The following is a 21,856-nucleotide window of genomic DNA, read 5'->3' as shown; positions in this document are numbered from 1 at the left end:
GGAGTGGCCCCACAGGACGGTCCCCTTTGAGATGGGGCTGGACCCCTGTCACCCATTAGTGGGCCATATTCCTCCCAGCCCCTCCCCCTGGGGTAGACTTGACCTCCCCGGCAGTTCTGCAAAGGACGGTGCACTCGTGAGCCACTAGCGGTCTGCCCGCACAGGCAGCTGGGGGCTGAGTCACCTGCCAGTGTCGGGATCTGGCTGGGCGCTGGCAGCATCTCCGTACCTGCTGACCCAGACACCTGGGAACCCTGCGGCTCCTCCAGGTGGTGACTCTGCCCGTGTTGCCACCCACAGTGTCCACGAAGGACCTGATGGAGACGTGCTGTGCAGCCGGACAGCAGTGGGCCATCGACAATGACGAGTGCCTGGAGATCCCCGAGAGCGGCGCTGAGGGCGACGTGTGCAGGTAGGCGGGGACCCACGCAAGCAGGGCTGCATGTCCGCCGTCTCCGGCCCCCTGCATGCCTGGCCCCGGGCTCCCTAGTGCATGGTGCGCACCCAGGTCACCTGCGTCCAGGTGCACGAGGGTGATGGGATGTGGCTGCTGTGGGCCAGCTGCGGGGAGCCCAGGACTGGTCCCCAGACTGGTGATGAGCGCACACCTGGGAGTAGGTTTTAAGGGGCCACTATCACCTGGGAACAGTTAGGTGCTTCTCTCACCAGGCGTTCAGCCCTCTTTCTTTCCCTGTTTTGCTGCCCTGGGGTCTCCAGAAGGCTGGCCTCCCACCATCCACTGCCGCCCGTGCCCATGGCTCTTCTGACCATGGTGCTCTCAGCAAAGGAGCATTTACACCCCCGCCTCCCTGTGCCAGGCCCAGGAAACGTCCTGGGCAGCCACTCACCCTTTCTTTTTTTAGGAATGCCATCTTTTCTGGCCTTCTGCTCCTCCCAGATAAGGAAGATAAGGTTCAGAGAGGTGATGTGATTCACCCAAAGCCACACAGCTCATCGGGAGGTTGGCCTGGATTAGACCCCACGTTTCCTGATGTCCAGCCCACGATGCCTCCTTTAGAAACATTTGTTTATTTATTTATTTTTCAGCCTCCCTTTTTTTTTTAACTGAAGTAATGTTTATTCACAATGCTGTGTTTGGTTTCCGGTGTACAGCATAGTGATTCAGTTATATATTTATTTACATATACATATATGAATATATATATATATAAATATATACTTTTCATATCTTTAGAAACATTTAAATTCTAGCCTGGTCCTTTCCCCTTCCCTGCGGGCATCCCACCAGCTCGGGCTGCCTGGGCATTAGAGGTTGCACCTTCAGGAGTTCTGAGCTTAGTGGTCTGGTGCTTGCATCCCTCTTGTGACGGGAGACTCACTACCTCGCAGACCGCCAGTTCCATCGTGGGGTGGCCCTTGCTGGGACATGCCCTTCCTCAAGTCGGGCTGAACTCCACCTTTTCACGCCCCCCCGTTTTGTGTGCTGGCTCTGCCCCGGGGCGGCCCTACAGATGGTGGAGTCATGAGCAGGGACCCTGGAGGCGACTCCCCTCCAGGCCGACCCGCCCAGCCCTCCCTGAGATTGGATCTCCCTTTCCTTCTCAGGCTGTGGGGGGCTGGGGGGACTCCCTCCCTCCCTTGCTGGCTGGGGATACTGAGCACAGAGTCCAGTGGGGCCCAGTGGGGCCCAGGCCTGAGTCTTCCTGGTTGCACTGAGAACAAAGCCCGGGTCACTTGTGGGAATGTGCAGGCCTTGCTGATGCCCCTCCCACCAGCACTGGCCCTACCTGCAGTAGATCTTGATGGGGTGTCCCTCCTGGGAGCCGCAGCGTCCTGCTGTGGGGCCTGCGGTCCCTCCTGGAGGGGGTCTCTGGGAGGAGGGGGGCGCTGGTGGGGCTGAGGTGTGCCTCTGTTGCAGGACGGCCCAGAAGCACTGCTGTGTGTCCTACTTGAAGGAGAAGAGCTGCATGGCTGGCGTCATGGGGGCCAAGGAGGGCGAGGCCTGCGGGGATGAGGACAATGACACCTGTGGCGTCTCCCTGTACAAGGCAAGCCGGGCCCTGGTTTGGGCATTAAGAACGCAGAAGTGGGTAACAGGAAAATCCCCGCCTTCATGCTGCTTTCACATTCTTTTCTGTCACTTAGAATACTGTTCCCAAGGTTCATCCATGTTGCAGTATAGGTCAGATGCTCCTTCCTTTTCAGGGCTGAGTAATATTCCATTGTGTGGATGGACCACATATCATTTATCCTTCATCTGTTGATGGATACTTACATTGCTTCTGCCTCTTTGCTGCAGTGAATAATGCTGCTGTGACCGTGGGTGTAAGAAAGCCCCTGTCTTGAGGGCAGACAGTACTCCCACTTACGTCATATTGGCTGGAACTTAGTCTAGTGGCCACCTAGCTGCAGGGAAGGCTGGGAATGTAGTCTGCATTCCTAGAGATCATGTGCCCACTGCACGTTGCAAAGGAGGGAAGACAGACATGGGGGGCCAGCAGCTGGCTGGCTGTGCAGCAGAGGGCGAGGGCAGACTAGGCAGTGGAGTGGTTTCAGGGAATATCACAGAAGGAGGTATTTGGGGGAAGAAAGAGGCAAGAGTTGAAGAAACCACAGTGTCGGGAGCATGCCTGTCACAGGGACCTCAGGAGGAGGGCACCATTCGGCCGACGATTTTGATTTTGGTTTTTGTCACGTTGGGGTCAGTTTTTCCCCAAAATAGCTGATGTTAGGGAAAGGATCTTGGTGATGGGCAAGTTTAGAATTCCATTTGTGTTTATGTGTTTGATCCTGGACCAGTCCTCTTTCCTTAGCCTCAGCTTCTCCATCTGCAAAATGGAGATAAAAATCCCTGTCTTGGGGTGGCCGTGAGGGCCAAGAGGTCCTGCAGACGAAGTGTTTGTTAAGTACACGGATGTGTTCACCACTGGGAGATGCAGTCTGGAGTGTCACTGAGCTGTTGCTGTGTAACAAACCATCCCCAGAGTAGTGGCTCATGCCCAGCTCAGCTCATGAGTCAGGGTGGTTTTGCTGTCCTGGGCCGTGTCCAGCTGACCTTGGCTGGGCTCGCTCACGTCTGCCCCAGCGAGTGGCTCTGTGGCACTAGAAGGTCTAGGACGGCCGCAGCTGGGACACCATTTCTTTGCTCCACGCGGTCACAGCCTCCGGCGGGCTGGCCTGGGCTTGTTCAGGTGGGGGCTGTGCAGGGTTCCAGCACAGGGAGTAGGTGCAGGCAAGGCCTTTTGAGGCCTAGGCTCAGATTGGACATCCTCACTTCTGCCTCATCCTGCCTCCCAGAGCAGATTGTGAGGCACAGTCAAGAGACTGGAAAATGCGGCCTCTCTTTTGAGGGGAGGAACTGCAGACTTGCAAAGACAGTGACAGTGAAGAGTGAACAACTGGGGCTGCTATTGCAATCACTCTACCACAGTTGTTTAAACAAATTAGACTTTATTTTTGGAGGTAGGCAGTCTGGGACAGGAGTAGATCTACACAATATCTTCTGGCTCCCAGGCTTCTGTTTTTCTGCTCAGTCATCTGTAGCTCGTAGTTTCTATCTTCAAGGTCACCTCATGACCCAAGATAGCTGCTAGAGCTCCAGCCATCACACCTGTTCCAAAAAGGAGGAAGGAGGAGAGCAAGAAAGATATACTTTCAAGCTGCGTCAACCTGGGTTAAAAGCTCTCCTGAGAGCTTCACCCAGTGTCTCTTGTCTCTAACCTCAAGGGACCCTGAAAATGCTGTCTTTTAGGTAGCCTGATTAGACTTGTGGCCTGTTAATAAACATGAGGGTGGTTAGTGGGTGTGGCTGGGGGTTAACTTGTAGTTCTTTTCATGAGAGGCCGTTTATGAATTATTGCAAAAAACTTGCACTAGCTGAGCCCGATGTGGGAAATGGGGACAGATGACACCTCTGTCCTAGAGAGCACATCCCGGGCAGAAGACACAGACAGGGGTGAATTGCTCCCACTTATCAGCCCCTCCCCTGAGCCAGGGGCCCCGAGTGAGTCCCAGGGGCTTGCAGGCCATGGGGAGGGCCCTGAAGGGCCAGGCTGGGCAGTGACAGCGAGTCTCTCTCCAGCAATGCTGTGACTGCTGTGGCCTGGGGCTCCGCGTGCGGGCTGAGGGCCAGTCGTGCGAGTCCAACCCCAACCTGGGCTACCCCTGCAACCACGTGATGCTCTCATGCTGTGAGGGCGAAGAGCCCCTCATTGTACCTGAGGTGCGCCGACCTCCGGAGCCTGAGGCTGCGCCACGGAGAGGTGGGTGCTGTTCCCCAGGCCAGGCACATGGGCCAGATGGGTGACGGGGGAGAGCTGCTGGCTTCCAGGCAAGGCTGGGTGCCCTCTGGCCTTCTGCGGGGACCCTGGTCCACCTTCATCTATGGCTTGAGGCACAAGATCTGCTCTGGACTGAGTTCTGTGACCTCTGATGATGAACTCTGCCCTGTTATTTCTGACATGGTGACCTCATTCAGTTTTCTACTCACCGTCCCCTCCCCCAGCCACCTACCACCCATCTCCCTCCACTCTCCACCCACCTCCCTCCACTCTCCACCCACCCATCCTCCTATTTCTTTGTTCCCCTACACATCCATAGTCTTCCTCCCCATCTGCTCGTCCACCCATCCATTTCACTCATCACCACCCCATCCTCTGGTCCATCCTCCACCACCCGTCACCCCATCCACCCATCCATCCATCATCCATCATCTATCTGTCATCCATCCATCATCCATCATCTGTCATCCATCCATGCATCATCCATCCATCCACCCATCCATCCATCTTTCATCCATTGATCCTTCATCTATCCATCCTCCATCCATCCATCCATCCACCCTTCATCCATCATGCTGTCTCAGCTGATTACACAGAAGGTTCTCATGGGGACCTGATCTGATTTCCCGAGGGCCTGTGGTCTCAGCCACTTGCTGGGGCCAACCCGACTCCCGTGATGAGTGCGGACCCTGCCCCAGTTTCAGAGGCAGAGTTGGCGAGCCGGGAGGCGCTGTCGCTGGGCACGGAGACTGAGCTGCCCAACAGCCTGCCTGGCGACGACCAGGATGAGTGCCTGCTTCTCCCAGGGGAGCTGTGCCAGCACCTCTGCATCAACACCGTGGGCTCCTACCGTTGTGCCTGCTTTCCCGGCTTCTCGCTGCAGGATGACGGCCGTACCTGCCGCCCAGGTGAGGCCCAGATGGTTGGGGCAGGAGCTGGCGCAGGGATGGACCTTGGCAGCAGAAGGTGGTGCTCTTGGCATGAGGACTGTGGGGTACTTCCCCTCCCACCACCCCAAACGTTGGAACCCACAGGTGCCAGGGATCCCCAGCGTTGGGTTTGTGAGGCCAGGCAGACCGTCTCCTTCCTGGAGCTCCAGCTGCAGGGCAGCCCCGGCACCCCACCCTGGACTCAAGTGCAGGGCCAGGACCTGGGCCACAGAGGCCCCACCAGCCCAAGCTGTGTTCCGAGCCCTCCCCAGCAGGCAGCCCAGGAGTCTGCCCCACCGCCTGGTCCACTTGAGTCTAGACAGATTCGTTTGAATCTAGAAACTCTTCCTTCTCCCTGCCTCCCCCTACCCCACCTCTGCCCTGAATTGCTGTGAGATGGATTCTGTCTGAGCTACGTTCCTCCCTGAGCCTCAGTTTCCTCCCCAGTGAGGTGGGTGTGGGGGATGAAACGAGGCTCCCTCTGCCAAGTGCCCGGCTTTGGCACCTGTTGGGGCCTGGGGCCTGAGGCCTGGCTGAAGACGTGCAACCCGCCTCCTGTCTGCTCTGCCTGTGATAGATGATGGCCCACAGCCGGAGGCTGCAGAGGAGTCTGCACCGAGGCCCAAGCTGCCCCAGGCGGCTCCCAACACCATCGCGCTGCCGGTGCCACAGCCCAACACCTGCAGAGGTAGGTGGGCCGCGGGCAGGTGGTGAGCCCTGCGGGGCTGGGTGTGTGCAGGGCTGCCCGGCCCAGGGCTGCCTCTGCTCTGGGGATCGCCTGGCCCTGCCGTGTGGGGTCGGGCGAGGAGCTGAGAGAGACAGAAATCGGAGCACAGCCTGGGGAAAGCATGGTGACCCCACGATGGCCGTCAGCTACTTCTGATCTCAGTTCCTGTCAAGCTGAGAGAATAAAAGCCTTGCCTGCCCACGCGCCAGGGAGCCTGCGTTCCGTGATGCGTAGAAAGTTCTCTTTGTTCTTCCTCCCCCTGCCCCCTTTCCTGTGCTTCAGTTCTGTGTCTCATCACTGTGACTTGAAGGAGGGGTTTGGTGGGGGTGGAGGCAGACCCAGAGCATGGTCTCAGACGCCAGCCGCGGGACGGATTTAAGGGGTGACCTTGTAAAGAGGGTCTGGAATGAGGTGCCTTGGCTCCCAGCCCCTCCACCTGGAGGCTGGAGCCTGGGGTGCTGGGCCTGGTGGGCTCTCATTTCCGTGTGCTTTCCTCACAGACAACGGGCCCTGCAGGCAGGTGTGCAGTGTCGTCGGGGACACAGCCATGTGCTCCTGCTTCCCCGGCTATGCCATCATGGCGGACGGCGTGTCCTGTGAAGGTGAGTGCACACCTGAGCCGGCCGGGGCGGGCCCAGAGCGGTGGAGGTGGGCCGGGTCTGAAACCGCTGTCTCACTGAGGGAGCAGGCTTGGCTGCTGTAATGACAAGCTATGAACTAAGCCCCTGAAACAAGGGCTTGTCACTTCACGTGCACAGGTGCACGTGCAGCCCAGGGCGGGCACACGGGCGGGCACATGGGCGGGCCGCGGCCCCGCCGCTCCCATCTTGTTGCCCTGCCGCTCCCTGGTGCAGACCTTCTCAAACTGGGGTGTGGGGACTGCGGGATCCTGAGAATTCCACGTGGCCCCAGAGATCTGACCCTATAGGTCTGGGGAGGGGCTCCAGGCTCCCTAGCCGACACTCTGACTAGCTCTGTGCTCGGGGGCGCCCTCGTCTGAGTGGCCTGGGTTGGTCTGTGACCATCCTGTCCTGTTCCAGCCGCGGGTGGAGCCAGGACAGAGGGCAGAGACTGCTCAGTTGTCTGAGGAAGGACGCCCCTCCCGCTGGCCCCGATGGGGAAGGGTCGCCCCCAGCCGGGTGGTGCGCTCTCAGTTCTGTTCTGTAACCAAGGAGTGGATGTTGGTGACTTTACCTTCACAGAAGCGCCGAAGAGGGTCTAAAAGCGTGTCCCTTTCTCACCTGCGACCCCGCTCGGTCTGGGGCCTCTGTGGGCTGGGACCTCCCGCGTGAAAGGGGGCCATCGACGCGACTCCTGTGGGGGTGGTTCCCACTGTGAGTGACACCTTGAGACTGCATCTCCTTGTGTCTGGAGGCAGGGCAGGCAGGAGCCTGCAGATGGTCTAGGAAATGCTTTAGTTCAGGTTCAAGTTCGGAAGACGGGACCCTGGAGGGGGGTCTAGGGGTAACAGGGTTAAGTCTGTCTGGCAAAAGACCCATGTCCCTGCCAGCAGCTGAAACCCACCTCCAGCTCTTTGGCTGAGACTGTTCTGGTGTGGATGGAAACCATGCTCATGCCCAGAGAGGGCGGGAGACTTGCCTAGGGCACACAGCGTGGTGGTGACTGGCAGGCCTCTCTCTCAGATTCTGGGCGCAGATCTGGCTTTGCTCCCCACCTCCCAGGGCCCTGCAGACATGAGGCATGCATCTCTCCTGGGTCCAGACTCCTTCGGGCCTCTCAGGCCGTGGCTGGCTTCCGTGTCCCTCCCTTCCTCTCTTCAGGGCCCCCGGCAGTGAAGGTGGCGGGGTTCAGGCCAGAGGGTGCAGATGGCGTCGGAGGCACAGCTTGCCCTGCAGGGACGTCCCGCTGAGCTCCACCCTGTTTAAAATAATCAAACAAGTTACCAACAACGGGAGCTCAAGAATTTCTAAAAAATGTCCAGAGTTCAGGGTTCTCTTGAAACTTTGTAGCATGTGTCCACAAGGAACCCCCAGCCCAGGTCTCCATTTGGACATAGCATAGGCCCCACGGTGGAGTAGAACCCCCTTTGCCCCTTATCCTGTTTATGCCCCTGTCTTGTCCCCCAAGCATTTGTTTGCAACCCCAGCCATCGTGTGGCTCCCTTGGGCGCCCATGGAGGGGGAGTGTCTCCAGAGCATGGGTGGGAGACGGCCTCTGGTCCCGTCCGCTGTGTGACCCCCGGCAGGCTGTCGACCCTCTCTGAGCCTCACCCTGCTACCTGTCCTTACTAGGGCTCCTGCTCCGACATCTTTTGACTGGACAAACTCAGACTTGGGCCCAAAGCCCAGAGGTACCACTGATGGCCTAGGAGGCCCTCGGCAGGTCGCTGCCCCTGTCTGGGTCCCAGTTGCCCCATCTGTCACTGGGTCTATCTGTGTCACTGGAGGCCACGCCCCTCTAACGGCCCTTCTGTTTTTCCTCCTGCGGCTGTCACTAGACCAAGACGAGTGCCTGCTGGGTGCTCACGATTGTAGCCGGCGACAGTTCTGTGTGAACACACTGGGATCCTTCTACTGTGTCAACCACACAGTGCTCTGTGCTGAGGGCTTTATCCTCAACGTGCACAGGAAGTGCGTGGGTAAGCCAGGGCCCCGCCTGCGCCACCGTCCCGGCTCTCCGCTCTGCTCCACACCCAGCCCGCCACACTGCGGCCACATGCTAAAGGGCCTGCCCTTTGCATCTGAGCTCTCAGCACGGCCCCCACGCTCCGTGTCCTGCCCTTCGTGTCCTGGTGTCCTGTCCTGCTTCTCCACCGACACTGCTGGGAAGCTGCGTTCCCCAGGGGTGGGCCTGAGTCAGAAGTGCACTGAGGAGTGACCTGGCTGGTCACTGAGACGAGGTCAGTGAGACGTGTGGGCGGCAGGATGGGGTGTGTGGGTTCAGAGGCAGGGAGGCCTGGCTTAGAAGCAGGACCCCTTAGTGTGTCTGTGACCTTGAACTTCCTCCCAAGCCTCAGTTTCCCCAGCTGTGAAAAAGGAGCACTGAGGACATTGCTCCCCATTTGGAGATTATGTGACTGAGTATGGTGTAGCCAGAGCCCGGGGCACAGTGAACACGGGATGTCAGCTGCTAAGATGGTCTTAGATGCGTCCAGTCCCTTCAGAGGCCAAATGGATGGAGCTGGGGTCCGGCCGCCCCAGCTCTGCACCCCAGAGAGGCGTTCATTTGCAGCATGACCCTGAGCAGTAGAGCCCTCCTCTCTGAACCTGTTTCCTCACTGCTAACCTTGGGGCTTGGCAGACTGGCAACAGCTGGTACCCAGCCCCCGGCCGGTGCGCGGATGGGCCAGTGCCCGGAGCTGGGCCTGCCCGACTGCCGCCCGTGCCCGAGTGCACCAGGGCCGGGCTCTGGATGTGCTCTGTGCGCGGCGAGGACCTGCTGCTCCCCCATGGCTGGGGTCTGGTGTTTTCATGGAGGAAACATTGTGGACCCGAACAGAGGTAGACCCAAAGTAGCGGGGGCTCGGGGCCGACTGGGAAGTGCTGGGGCAGAGAGACAGGCCAAAGGAGAGGTGGTTCCAGCTGGCAGCGTCTGGACACATTTCCTGAGGAAGGGTGCACCGGTGTTCCCGGACGGCTGGAACTTGGGAAGGGTGTGCAGGGAGGAAGGAGCAGCTGGAACAGAGGTGTGGAGGCAGGAACAGTGCTGTGTGTTCAGGGCACGTGCCCAGACCCCCGTCCGTTGTCTGCCCTTGAGGACCATGCCCAGCCTGGACATGTCCTCTTCCTCACCCGCCACCGCTGGGCAGATGGGCCCGTGGTGCTGGGCTGAGCGGCCAGCGCAGACATGTTTGCCCCTGGCCTCCAGCCGTCGGCATAACATGCCTCCTCCGGGGTCTGCTTGTCAGTGGTGGGGCGGCAGCTCCTGTCTGGGTTCTGTCTGTGTGTGCGTCTGGGAAGGCAGTCCTTCGGGGCCTGTGAGCGTCCCCCACCAGGATGCGGGCATGCAGGCTTCCCTGGTGGCCCGGAGAGAAGGCTTCGTCCTTAAAGGTGTCCCTGGGCAGCTGGGAAACAGGCTCTGGGATTACAGAGCAAAGGTACATTCCACTCAGCAAAGTTTATGGTCTTTCTTTCAGTCTTTCTGTCCTTATTCATCCTGCACAGACCTCGAGTCTCTCCTCTTAGCCCTTCTGTTCCACCTGTGTGTTCATTTCATCACGTGAGCACTCACTGTCCATCCCTTCCTCATCCACAGACGTGTCTCCTGCAGTGCGTTTGTGAGCTGTAGGCACGATTCGTTATCCCCGGCTGGTGAGGTGGGAGACAGGTGCCTGGATGAAGGCTGTGGCCTCTGCAGCCAGAATGCCTGGGTGCAAACCCACTCTGCCGCTTGCTTTTGTAAAACCTGAGATGAGTCATTTACCCCCTCTGAGCCTCAGTTTCCTTACCTGCGAGATGACACAGTAATGGCACCCACCTCCAAGGGTCACTGTGGTGAGTCTGTGTAAAGAGCTTGCCAGTGTTTGACGTCGTGATTATGAGCCGGCCAATGTGTTATGCAGAGGTAGTGAGCTCCCCATCATTGGAGGCGTGTAAGCTGAAGTGGGACAGTATTGGGCGGTGCCAAGTCCAGGAGTCGTGTAGCAGACATGCGGGAATCCCCTGTGCTTTGCTGTTCGCTTTTTATGCCCTGTCCTTTGAGGACCGTCTTGGGCCCTGGGCAGAGTGTTCCAGGTGGGCTCTGAGAAGATGGGAGCCCTGGAATCTGGGGCCCAGTCTGCAGCCATGGGGCGAGAGCTGGGCACTGTGGGTTCTGTTCCTGCTGTTGCCACGTGCAGGCTGGGGGACTTCAGTCCAGTCACATCCCCCCTGAGACTTACTTCCTTGTCTGTGAAACAGCATCTTAGGGCGATGGAAGTGCAGTTCCTGTAAGCCGCCCGATCCCTTGTGAGCCTCAGTGAGTGGTGTCTGCTGCTGTTTGTCAGCACAATTCCTCTCAGGCTGTGGGGGCACTGGCCTATGATGTTTCTGGGGTCCTGGGACCGTGTCTCCTGCTGTCAACCCGGCCTGAACCTCAGAAATCTTTATCTTGCCCAGCCAAGCATTTTTGGAGACCTGCGGGCCCAGAACTCTCCCTTTTGCTCCCCCTCATCCCCACCCAAACCAGGGTTGGCCGGGTCTGTACCCCAGTTGGTCACCTGTGAATTTGGGAGGGTCTCCTGCCCCGTGGCCCTGTCTCCTGTCCACCTGGTCCCTGCCACCCTGGTAGGCTCAGCTCAGACATCACTGCCCCGTGAGAGCGACTCTGACAGCCTGGGACCCAGAGCGGGTGGCGCTCTGGCCGGGGCCAGGCCGGGCCAGCTTCTCTACACAGCATCTCCGTCCCTCCTGTCCTCTCTCCCCTGCCATCTGGCAGTTCCATGGGGGCAGAGGCTGAGGCCGACACATGGCGTGGCCACTGGGGCTTGGCACAGAATAGTTCAGGTGTGTCCAGGGAATGAATGGATTGGCAATGACTGCGGCACGTCCCCGCCAGGGCTCACAGGCACGGGGGTGTCGTCGGGCACCCGTGGTGGCTGGCCTGCGGGGACATGTGAGGTGGCCGTCTCTCTGGTTCTCCCCCACCCTCCCTGGTGTTTCTTCTCTCTCTGCCTTGCTGGCTTCTCCCCACCTGCTCATGCCAGGAGGCAGTCCTCAGCCTCTTTTCTGTGTCCTGCCTCCCAGGTGACCTCGGCAGTGACCACTCCAAGGCAGCGTCTCCATGCAGACCCCTTCCTCTGCTTGCCTCTTGACCCTCAAACTTGGTGTGACCACAAGGGCTCCTGGCCTTCCCCTGCGAGCCTGTGCCTCCCAGCTGGCCCCATCCCAGGTGCTCTCACCCGTCCAGCTGCTTGGCCAAAAAGCTGTGCAGCCTCTTGTCTCCTTCACCTCACCCATCACAGATCCTGTCGGGTTGACCTCTGCAGTATTTCCAGACCCGACTGCTGGTTGCCTCCGTGGATGGCAGCCTGAGCCCCCCATGACCTAATCTAACAGCCCCTCGCCCCTGAGTATTCCACTGAGCCCGTTACTCAGCCCTCTTCCCTCCTCGGCCAGAGCCCTCGATGGCTCCCACCTCCCCCGCATCTCCTAACACTCCTCTCTCCCCGGCAGCCACGCCCCTCCTGGCCAGCCCCCACCTGCCTGGCAGGCTGTCCCTTCTGCCTGGACATGTGCTCGTCTCACTGTCACCTCGTCAGATGTTTGCTCAAGTGCCCTCTGCTCTGAGGATCCTTCCTCGACTTCCTACTTAAGGTGGCGCCCACCCCCGCTGCACCTCAGCACCCTGGTCTCCATCACCCTCTCTCTTCCACAAGACTCGCGACCACCTCCTTCTCACGTTTGCTGGTCTGGTGTCCCTCCGCACCATCACAGGGTTTCTGTCTGTCTTGTTCACCATGTGCTCCTCGGGCCTGGCACAGTGCTGTCGGCACATGCAAGGTGCTCCATGAAGCTTTGTTGAGTGAGTGGTTGCATAGGCAGGGCTCAGCGACTGTGCTGCAGGCTGGGAGGTGAGCACCTTGAGGGCGGGGCCAGCTGGCTCTGCGCCTTCCGGGAAGCAGCCTGCAGCCTCTGACACTCGCCCTCCCCGCAGACATCAACGAGTGTGTGACGGACCTTCACACGTGCAGCCGGGACGAGCACTGCGTGAACACGGTGGGCTCCTTCCGCTGCTACAAGTCTCTCACCTGCGAGCCCGGCTACGCGCTCCAGAACGGAGAGTGCACAGGTGAGGCGTGCCTGCTGGAGGCCCCGCCCACCTCCCGCCTCCTGACCTGCTCAAGCCCCGCCCCATCCGCCTCCCACCCCGCCCCTGACCTTCCCAGCCTGCCCCGCCCCATCTCCTGCCCAAAGCCTTCTCCCTTCCCGCAAGCTCCCAGCACTTGGGTTTCTTGCCAGTGGGAAGACCCCACAGATGATGGATGGTGTTTGGGTGGGGCAGGCGTCTGAGACTGGTGGGAGGGTCAAGGTAGACGTGTCTGGGTGTCAGTTATTCCCCTCCCCACGCCTCGCTCCTCTGTGGGTGTGCTGAGGTGGAATGGCACAGAGGGATCACTTCTAACAGAAAATTCTAGGCTCCTAAGAAGAGAGAGAATTTCCACTGAACCGTTTCAGCAGATGCTTCCCCAGCTTGGTCTATGTGCCGGGGTTCTCGGTGTCAGGGCTCCTGGCGGGCACCTGCTCTTGCTTCTGACCTCCTGATGGAGGCAGGGGCACACAGGCAGACCAGGATGGCGGGTGGCCACTGGCTGGGGGTTCCTTCAGAGAGGCTAGCCCCCTGTGGAGGTGATGTCCAGGTGGAGACCTGCAGGATGAGATGCCCCCGGGGAAGGTGTTCCAGGCAGAGGGAGCAGCAAGTGAGAGGCATTTCTGAGGAGAGAGGGGTCTTGGCACAAGGAACAGAAAGGAAGTCTCAGGTGGGAGCCTGTGCCAGCGGGAGGGGGTGCAGTGTCGGCAGCCCTGGTTAGGCAAGAAGTTGGAAGTCTTTCACACATGACGGAAGGCATTTTATTTCTAACTGAAAATGTCCAGAAGAATGAGATGAGACCCAGGAGGGTGAGACCCACAGAAGTGCCTCATTATTGCAAGCCTGGGGGCTGCCTGTGAGAAGAGGCCCTGAGGCTGGGCGAGAGCTCAGGGGGGCGGATGAACACGCTCCAGGTCCGCCCTAAGCTGGGCGCGGAGCCGGGGTGGGGTGAGCTGGGAGATGAGCCCAGCCCCCTTGGCACACCTGTGCGCAAACCTGCGTGCACATGCACGAGGGCACACGCAGACCCCGGGCAAGCCCTCTTCAGAGACCCTGACACCTTGTGGCGGGGGTTGGCACCATGCCACTCGCCCTCTGTGTTGCCTTTCTGCTCCGTGCCTCAGTTTCCTCGTCTATGAAAACAGCCTGATGTACCTCTGAGCACAGGGCTGGCACTTTGTAAGCCGCGGGCTCTGCCCAGCAGTTAGGGCCCCTGCGCCCTGCTGCGGCCACACTGCCGGTGGGGACAGGGTACCATCCATCCGTCCTCAGGAGCTCCAAGACTGGCTGCTGCCAGTGCCACCTCCCGAGAAACCTGGAGGAGCGACTTTAGGGATCTGAGCACACGCCCCCGTTTCCGTCCCAGGGGGCGGGGCAGAGGTTAGGCTCGCAGGCCTGGGAGCAGCGCCCCAGCTGTGGAACCGTGTCTGTGCCTCAGCTTCCCCTGTGTAAGGAGGGGCTTGTCACAGCCCCTGATTCTGGGTTAACCTGAGCACTAAATAGCACACCTCGGGGGGCTGGGACAGCGCTGGGGGCCACGGTGGAAGGGTGATGTTGTGGTTATGCCGGCACGCGCCATGCCGCTCCCGCGACGCAGGAGACTGTTGCAACGATCAGGGTCACAGTGGGGAGGTGTGGCCGGGGCCCCTGACGCCAGCCCTGGTCTGTATGGCAGATGTGGACGAGTGTGAGCTGGGCACGCACGGCTGCCAGGCGGGCTCCGTGTGCCAGAACACCGAGGGCTCCTTCCGCTGCCAGGCCCGGCAGCGCTGCATGGAGGGCTTCCTGCAGGACCCCGAGAGCAACTGCGTGGGTGAGAGGGGCCTGGGAGGGGTGCTGCCCACCCCTGGCGTCCCGGCGGGGGTCGTCGTGGGCGCGGGGCTCTGAGGGCTTTAGGATGGGGGGGCCCGGCCTGCTGGCCTCTCCTCCCCCAGCGTCAGGGTCCCCACCCGGGAATGACGTGTCAGTGCCTGGGCCCTAGGAGGCAGGTGCAGGATGGAAGCTCTTGTTATCCTGAGCTGATGATGATCTCATCTGGGCTGAGCTGCATCTCTCGTGGCCTCAGTTTACCCACATGTGGGATAGGACTGGTGTATCTCAATTTTTTTAACCTAGCCAACAGTGCTCGGGTTCTGGGAGGGGGTGCCCTCTGGGTCCTGGGACAGTCTGAGCTCACAGCCCTGACCTGGCTGGTCTGGGGCCTAGGGCAGCCCTAGAGTCAGATGCCGGGGCCCGGGAAGGGGCTGCACCGGGCTCCCCATCACCTGCACCCACCCCCACAGACATCAATGAGTGCACGTCCCTCTCTGAGCCCTGTCGGCCCGGCTTCAGCTGCATCAACACGGTGGGCTCCTACACGTGTCAGAGGAACCCTATCATCTGTGGGCGCGGCTACCACGCTAGCCAGGACGGGACCAAGTGCGTGGGTAAGGCCCGCCTCCCACCAGCCTGGCCTCCTGGTCCCCTGGGCGGTGGGAGGCCCGAGCCGGGGGAGAGCCCGGGCCTCAGGGTGCCCTGTGTGCCTCTCCCCGCAGACGTGAATGAGTGTGAGGCAGGCACGCACCAGTGCGGCGAGGGCCAGGTGTGCCGCAACCTCCCCGGCTCCTACCGCTGTGACTGCAAGGCCGGGTTCCAGTGGGACGCTTTTGGCCGGGCCTGCGTCGGTAGGTGGGGACTGGTGGCTGGGACCCCCTCTGCCTACCCTGAGAGACGCCCACCTGCCGCAGGGCCTCCCGGGCCAGCCCGCTGGCGGCCTCCTTCCTGCCCCTCCCCCCACCCTCTTGCTCTGCCCTGGCCTCTGGGCTTGACCGCCTTCCTACCGTCCTGTTGAGGCTTTGCTCTTGGTCCCTGTCACCTTCTTTTCTGGCCCTGTTGTGTCTCTGTTCCGTCCGTCTCCCTCCAGCGTCCTCACCGCTTCCTCTCCTAGTCCCTCCCTGTCTTTCCTCCTGGATTCTGGGGTCCCTCTCCCCACGCAGCTGCCCTTCTACCCGGGGTGGAGGCTTCCGGGCCACCTCTGCCCCCGACTGAGGCCAGCCCCGCCCCTGCCACAGACGTGAATGAGTGCTGGGCCTCGCCGAGCCGCCTGTGCCAGCACACCTGCGAGAACACGCCCGGGTCCTACCGCTGCTCCTGCGCCTCTGGCTTCCGGCTGGCTGCCGACGGCAAGCGCTGCGAAGGTACCGCTGCCCCGGGCCCCGAGCCCCAGCCTCCGCCGTCACCCCCACCACCCCTGCTTCGGGCCACTTCTCCACCCCTCCAATGTGGCTGGACATCAGAGGCTCAGAGATGAAGCCAGCATGGCCCGCCAGAGCTCAGGGCCTGGTAGAGCAGACCAGCCAAGGGGGTGCTCCGTCTCCCGATCCTTCACTCACATTGCTTATCCCCCGGGGGTCAAGGGCAGGTCCTCGTCAGCACCTCGGTGACGCCTACCAGAGCCATCTGTACCAAGTGCCGTGGGCCCTCAGTGGGGCACTGTTTAGCTCTCCACCAGGGGGATCCGAGCCTGACCTGTGGCTGCCTCTTCCAGGCAGCAGGCCAAGACTCCACCAGCAAGCCCATTCCTGCCCCTGCCTCAGCTGCGTGTCCCAGGCAGGTTCCTTGCCCTTTTTTGGGCCTCCATCAGCACCAAGGGGAGGCTGGAACTCATGGTCTCTCCAGATCAGGCTCCAGGTGAGCCGAGGCCTGGCTGTTATCTCGGGGCTGGGGGGCTCCACCCTGACCGCTGGTGGCTTCTCTGCAGATGTGAACGAGTGTGAGGCCCAGCGCTGCAGCCAGGAGTGCGCCAACATCTATGGCTCCTACCAGTGCTACTGCCGCCAGGGCTACCAGCTGGCCGAGGACGGGCACTCCTGCACTGGTACCTCTCCTCTGCCTGGGGCCCCTTCCCGAGAAGCACCGTGCCTTGCGTGCGGGCTCCTGGAGAGTCCCCACCTGGCCGGTGACACACGGGCCACACAGAACCTTAGCCTGAGGTCGGGGTTCGAGTCCCAGCCCTGCAATTTCCTGGCTGTGCCGCCTAGGGCACGTGCTTCCCAAGGCCGACTTCAGGCTCCCACTGCCACCCTTCCCCGGCCACAAAGTGGAGATGATGGTCCTGACCTCAGCCGGATGAAGGATGAAATTAAATACAGCTGATCCTTGAACGATGTGGGAGTTAGGGCCTCCCCGCCCTTGCAATCGAAAATACACGTATAACTTTACAGTCGCCCCTTTGTATCCGTGGTTCCAAGTCTGTGATTCAGCCAAGGGCGGGTGGCATAGATCTATAGAATTTTGGGGGAAAAATCAGCCCGGACGCAGACTGTGCAGCTCAAACCTGTGTTGTTCAAGGGTCAGCTGTACTATGTCCAGCTCCTGTCTGGTACTTGAGGGGCCCTCAGCAGAGAGTAGCAGTTAAGGAACAGCCCGAGGGACGAGGCCCTGGAATGGGGGTCCTGTGTGCTGTGTGGCTGGGGGCCCCTCTCCCTCCTCAGCCCTGTTATCCTCATCTGTAAGACGGGCCGCCAGGCCGTGGCGGGGACAGGATGACCATCAGTGGTGGGGCCCTGTGGTCCTGGGCTTCACGAGGGGCTGCTCTTCTCTCTGGCAGACATCGACGAGTGCGCTCAGGGTGCCGGCATCCTCTGCACCTTCCGCTGTATCAATGTGCCCGGGAGCTACCAGTGCGCATGTCCGGAGCACGGCTACACCATGACGGCCAACGGGAGGTCCTGCAAGGGTGAGGGAGGGCCCACTCTCGCAAGCAAGCACAGAAAGCGTCACACAGCTCGCTGTGCACTTGGAGCTCTGACCCCAAGTGCATAAACAGAGAGTGGTCGACACCACCAGTGGCCACATTAACCAAGGTCTATGCCTAGGATGAGGGAGGTGGCAGTCTTTCTGCTGCCTGACCCAGCTCAGTCTTCGAGGCTCAGCCTCTGCTCTGGGCCCTGCCCTGGGAGCAGGATGGAGATCTTGTGGGGTGGTTCTGAGAGGCAGGAGACCTATCCAGGGAGAAGCCTGGAGAAGAGAAGCCTCAGGGGTCCCAGGAGCTGGCCAGGGCTTCCTGGCACAGAGCTGCCTGCTTTTTAATTTAAAAAATAATTGGTATGAGTTCTGTAAAAGACAAGGGTGTTACCTGCTGTAAATAGCAGTTTCGACTTTATGTTCCTAGAGAGTGATCTCATTTTTGGGACCAAGGCTCTGTTCCACCTGGTGGTGGCAGAACACGGTGCGGGCACTTCTTGTAAAGCTCAGACATGTCAGTGACTTTCACTCTTGAAGGTGCTTCAGGCTGAACACCTGTTTGTGTTCAGGACGTCTCTCCCCGGCCCCTCCTCCCTAGCCAGGCTAGCGCAGGGCCTGGGGGATGGCTGGATGTCGCATGGGTCCGTCCTGGCACCACAAGGGCGCCAGGCTTGGCTCCTGGGTGTGGAGTGGACGGACGGGGTGGGGTGCATGTGCGTGGGGGGCAAGTGAGCTGTGCTCACAGGACGGGCTGCTCTGAGGCCCAGGCCCCCAGGGCGGGTTGGGTGGCTCAGAAGAGGGTCTCCAGCCCTGGGGGATCCCTCCCATCATGTTCCTCTGCTCCCCCCAGACCTGGACGAGTGCGCGCTGGGCACCCACAACTGCTCTGAGGCTGAGACCTGTCACAACATCCAGGGCGGCTTCCGCTGCCTGCGCTTCGAGTGTCCCCCCAGCTACGTCCGAGTCTCCGAAACGTGAGTGCCCCACCCCCGGCGCAGGCCTGGGGACCCTGCACGGCCCCGTGCTGCCCGGGGAGAGGCCAAGTGACCGGTGGCCCCTGCCTTCACCACCTCCTGCTCCTCACGGGCCCCCCTGTCAGGTCTGTGGCCTGATTGACCGTCAATGGTGCAGAAAAACACCTTGCAGAAAGTCTGGGGACTGGAGATGAAAGGAGGAAGGCTCACAGGAACCCTCAGTCCCTCCCTCCCCTCTCCTCTTTCTCACGCGCACACACGCGCGCGCGTGCAACGTGTCAGTTACCTCCTGCTGTGTAACGCGTTATCCCCAGACTTACCCCTGCATATGACATATTACCTCACAGTTTTGGGGGGGGGCACGAGGAAGGGGCAACTGAGCTAGGGGGTCTGCTCAGGGTCTGTTGGGGCCGTGTCACCTGAGGACTCGCCTGGGCCTGCAGGACCCCCAGCCCACCCGTGGCTCCAGGTGAGAGGCCTCAGCGCCTCGCCACGCAGGCCTCTCCGTGGGGCCGGAGCTGCCCCAGCGTGGATCGTCGAGAGCACAAAGCGGCAGGCCTTTGTAAACTGAGTTAACCTCAACAGTGGCGTGCTGCCGCTGCCGCCCCTGGCCACACAGCCCCGCACTGTGGAGGGGCGTCCCCTGGTGGGGGACACCAGGTGTGACCGCCAGCGGCAGGACACCGGGGGCGTCTCGCAGGCTGGCAGCCGCGCTCCCTGCTGACGCCTCTCGGCTCTGCCGCGTGCCCGTCCTTTCCTCACTAAACCTGCACGTCCATCAGGTACTCTTGTTTCTCCTGTCACCCTCTTGTTTCCTGCTGTGTTTTCCTTTGCTGGTTATTTTCCAGGTTTTTAGTGACACATGCTTACAAAAATATTCAAAAATAAGAGCACAAAGGGAACGCTCTTGCCCCTCCACCAAAACTAGTCGCATGACTGCGGACGGCGGGTCAGAGGGTCCGTCTTCCCCTGCGGTGCTGTCCCACGCATGTGCTAGTTTGTCCGAAGCTTGCTTTCTCTGCCTTGCCTCCTCTTTCATGTCTGTGCGTGCAGCGCCCCCGGGTGGCCTTTCCCAGCATGTGCGCGCCCGTGATAGCACCCCCCCCCTCCTGCCCCGCTGCCGTATGCCGTGTTCAGTAGGACACACACTGCCAGGAAGTGTCCAAGTGCAGGTGTGTTGGGACATTTAGGTGTGTCTGGGCGACTCTGGGCAGGGGACCCCCCTTCTCTGGGTTTTAGCTGCCCTGTCTGCAACATGGGGTGCATGGTAGCGCCACCCCCAGGGTCGGTGTGAAGACTGGATGAGAGAAAGCACGTTGTGAGTTTACGCAACGTGTGGCGTAGCCTGGCACTGCATGGTGTTACTCCAGCCCCATGTGGCTGTGCGCTGTGGTCCACCAGCTGGGGAACTCCGCTCAGACCATCCTCTGGAGCTGCAGAGCCCGGGAGTCCCAGCCGCGCCCCATGTTGGAGGCACTGAGGTTTCAGACAGGGATTTGGTGATAGAGGTGACAGTGTCTTGTGGTGCCAAGAAGAGAGCAAATTGTTGCTGGGCTTAGAAGTCGAGGCTGTGGGCTCCGTGGTGTCTGGTGGAGGCCCTGTCATCACTGTCACCTGGCGTGGCCAAGGCTCCGGGCTGTCTCCTCAGTGGGTGTGACTCAGAGCTCTCTGGTGCTCAGAGAGGGAAAAAGGCAGACCATCCCAAGTTAGAAGAGGAGATGGCTCAGGAGAGCTGATTATGGAAGAAAAGGGAATTTGAAAAATGACTAGAACAGTTAAAACACCGTGGCCAGGGAGTCCATGCACAGGGGCAGTGTGCAAGGGAGAAATGGATGCAGGAAGGCAAGCATGGAGGAGCTCGGGGACCAGTACGAGCTGCTGGCAAACCCTGCCGGGCACTGTGCTGAGCCCTGCATGTTTATAAACTCACCGCATCCCGCCAGTGAAACCGCAAGGCTATTAACCCATCTTCCAGATGAGAAAGCTGAGGTCCAGAGAGGTTAGGGGACCTGTCAAAGCGGGCTGCTAGAGCTGGTGGTGGAGGCCGGCACCAAGTCCGGGCTGGGTGGACGTGGGGTGGAGGCGCGGGCGCGAGGTCGCCCGCTGACGCCCACCGCCCGTGCGTCCGTCCCGCAGGAAGTGCGAGCGCGCCCTGTGCCACGACTTCATGGAGTGCCAGAACGCTCCGGCGCGCATCACACACTACCGGCTCAACTTCCAGACCGGGCTCCTGGTGCCGGCGCACATCTTCCGCATCAGCCCGGTGCCCGCCTTCGCGGGGGACACCATCGCCCTGACCATCACCAAGGGCAATGAAGAGGGCTACTTCGGCACGCGCCGCCTCAATGCCTACACTGGCGTCGTCTTCCTGCAGCGGTCCGTGCGCGAGCCGCGGGACTTCGCCCTGGACGTGGAGATGAAGCTCTGGCGGCAGGGCTCCGTCACCACCTTCCTGGCCAAGATGCACATCTTCTTCACCACCTTCGCCCTGTGAGGCACCGCCGCCCCGGGGGCGCGTGGAGCCCCGGGTCCCCCGCTGGTCCTGCGCCCGGCCCTGCACCTCCCTGCGGGGCTGACCGCTGAGTGGAGCCTGGGGGCCGGGCGGGCACCTGGCCGGTTTACTCTGTAAATTAACTTAATTTTGCTGACTCAGGCCTCTCCTGTGCTCCACCCCGGGGGGAGCTTTGAGGGCAGTTTCAGGCTGCAGGTGCCTTGGGGGTGGGGATGGCTCGCTGTGACCAAGACTGGAAACCGCGACCACATTGGAGCTTCTGGACTCAACTGGGTGACCTGTCCCCAAAGATGATATTCTGTTTCATGTGCCACTGTGATTAGCTCTTTACCTTTTTTTTAGTCATTTTTTGGTTTAATTATAAACGTAGTATGCATACATTGCAAATATATATATATATATATTCAAATAGTACGAAGGGGTTATAAAATTAAGAAGTGGAAAAAGAAAACCCACTTCCTTTGCTGAAGTGTCTGCGGGGACAACGGTGTCTGAGTGCCTCGGGCCCCAGGCCGGACATCACGTTGGGTTGTTGAACGGGTCGCAGCGGGAACGTGCTGGCTTCTGACCCTTTCTGCTCATCCTGTTTCTCCCCCTCGTTCCCTACCCGTCCCCTCTTCCCTCCTCTCCTTCTCCGAGCCTGGCCCTCAGCTGGCTTGTCACTTTGGGTGCCGTCCAGGAACTGGACATGTGCATTTAGCTTCGCTTGCTCCACCTCCTGGCCTCGCACAGTTTGTGCCCTGTGACAGGCCTGTGCGGCGCCGCGCAGCGTGGGCATGAGCTGACACTCGGCTCGCCCAGCGCTTTCTCAGGCCGGCCGGCCGGCCTCCGTTGGTGTTACCTCCTCGGAGGCTGTGACTCGGTGTTCCAGTGTCGTTGGCCATCACTGTCGGTGCTGTAACCTCCCTCACAGTGCTGGGGCTCTGTATACCATATCGTAATGGGAGGGAGTAACGTGCAGAATGAGACGGAGCCCCCCCACCCCCCCGGTCATGACTCAT

At 60.5% G+C, this 21,856-nt stretch overlaps 1 protein-coding gene and 1 long non-coding RNA gene across 5 annotated transcripts in view; one reads left to right on the top strand and one right to left on the bottom strand.

Annotated features, from left to right (window-relative positions):
* Window positions 1-21,269, top strand: part of FBLN2 (fibulin 2) — an 81,454-nt gene extending 60,185 nt beyond the window's left edge. For 3 of the 4 annotated variants that reach the window (XM_072941941.1, XM_072941940.1, XM_072941942.1), the window contains exons 3-18: window positions 301-412; window positions 1,880-2,009; window positions 4,043-4,223; window positions 4,940-5,149; window positions 5,748-5,858; window positions 6,398-6,499; window positions 8,356-8,496; window positions 12,492-12,626; window positions 14,320-14,457; window positions 14,927-15,070; window positions 15,179-15,307; window positions 15,695-15,820; window positions 16,384-16,500; window positions 17,233-17,361; window positions 18,220-18,343; window positions 20,480-21,269. In XM_072941941.1, coding sequence (XP_072798042.1) covers window positions 301-412; window positions 1,880-2,009; window positions 4,043-4,223; window positions 4,940-5,149; window positions 5,748-5,858; window positions 6,398-6,499; window positions 8,356-8,496; window positions 12,492-12,626; window positions 14,320-14,457; window positions 14,927-15,070; window positions 15,179-15,307; window positions 15,695-15,820; window positions 16,384-16,500; window positions 17,233-17,361; window positions 18,220-18,343; window positions 20,480-20,837 — 2,387 coding nt within the window. In that variant the 3' untranslated portion in view covers window positions 20,838-21,269. The remainder of the gene's footprint in view (window positions 1-300; window positions 413-1,879; window positions 2,010-4,042; window positions 4,224-4,939; window positions 5,150-5,747; window positions 5,859-6,397; window positions 6,500-8,355; window positions 8,497-12,491; window positions 12,627-14,319; window positions 14,458-14,926; window positions 15,071-15,178; window positions 15,308-15,694; window positions 15,821-16,383; window positions 16,501-17,232; window positions 17,362-18,219; window positions 18,344-20,479) is intronic. The other variant, XM_072941943.1, reaches the window with a different exon arrangement.
* On the bottom strand, window positions 3,392-5,761 carry LOC140686828 (uncharacterized). The gene is made up of 4 exons (XR_012060808.1): window positions 5,676-5,761; window positions 5,092-5,193; window positions 4,179-4,416; window positions 3,392-3,571 (listed from the first exon to the last, which is right to left on the bottom strand). It is a non-coding gene; the product is annotated as an uncharacterized lncRNA (long non-coding RNA).
* Window positions 21,270-21,856: the final 587 nt, after the last annotated feature.

Source organism: Vicugna pacos, chromosome 17, assembly GCF_048564905.1.
Source record: "Vicugna pacos chromosome 17, VicPac4, whole genome shotgun sequence".
Lineage (NCBI taxonomy): Eukaryota > Metazoa > Chordata > Mammalia > Artiodactyla > Camelidae > Vicugna > Vicugna pacos.
Note: the sequence above shows the minus strand (reverse complement) of the source record. Positions and strands in the feature narration are given on the sequence as shown.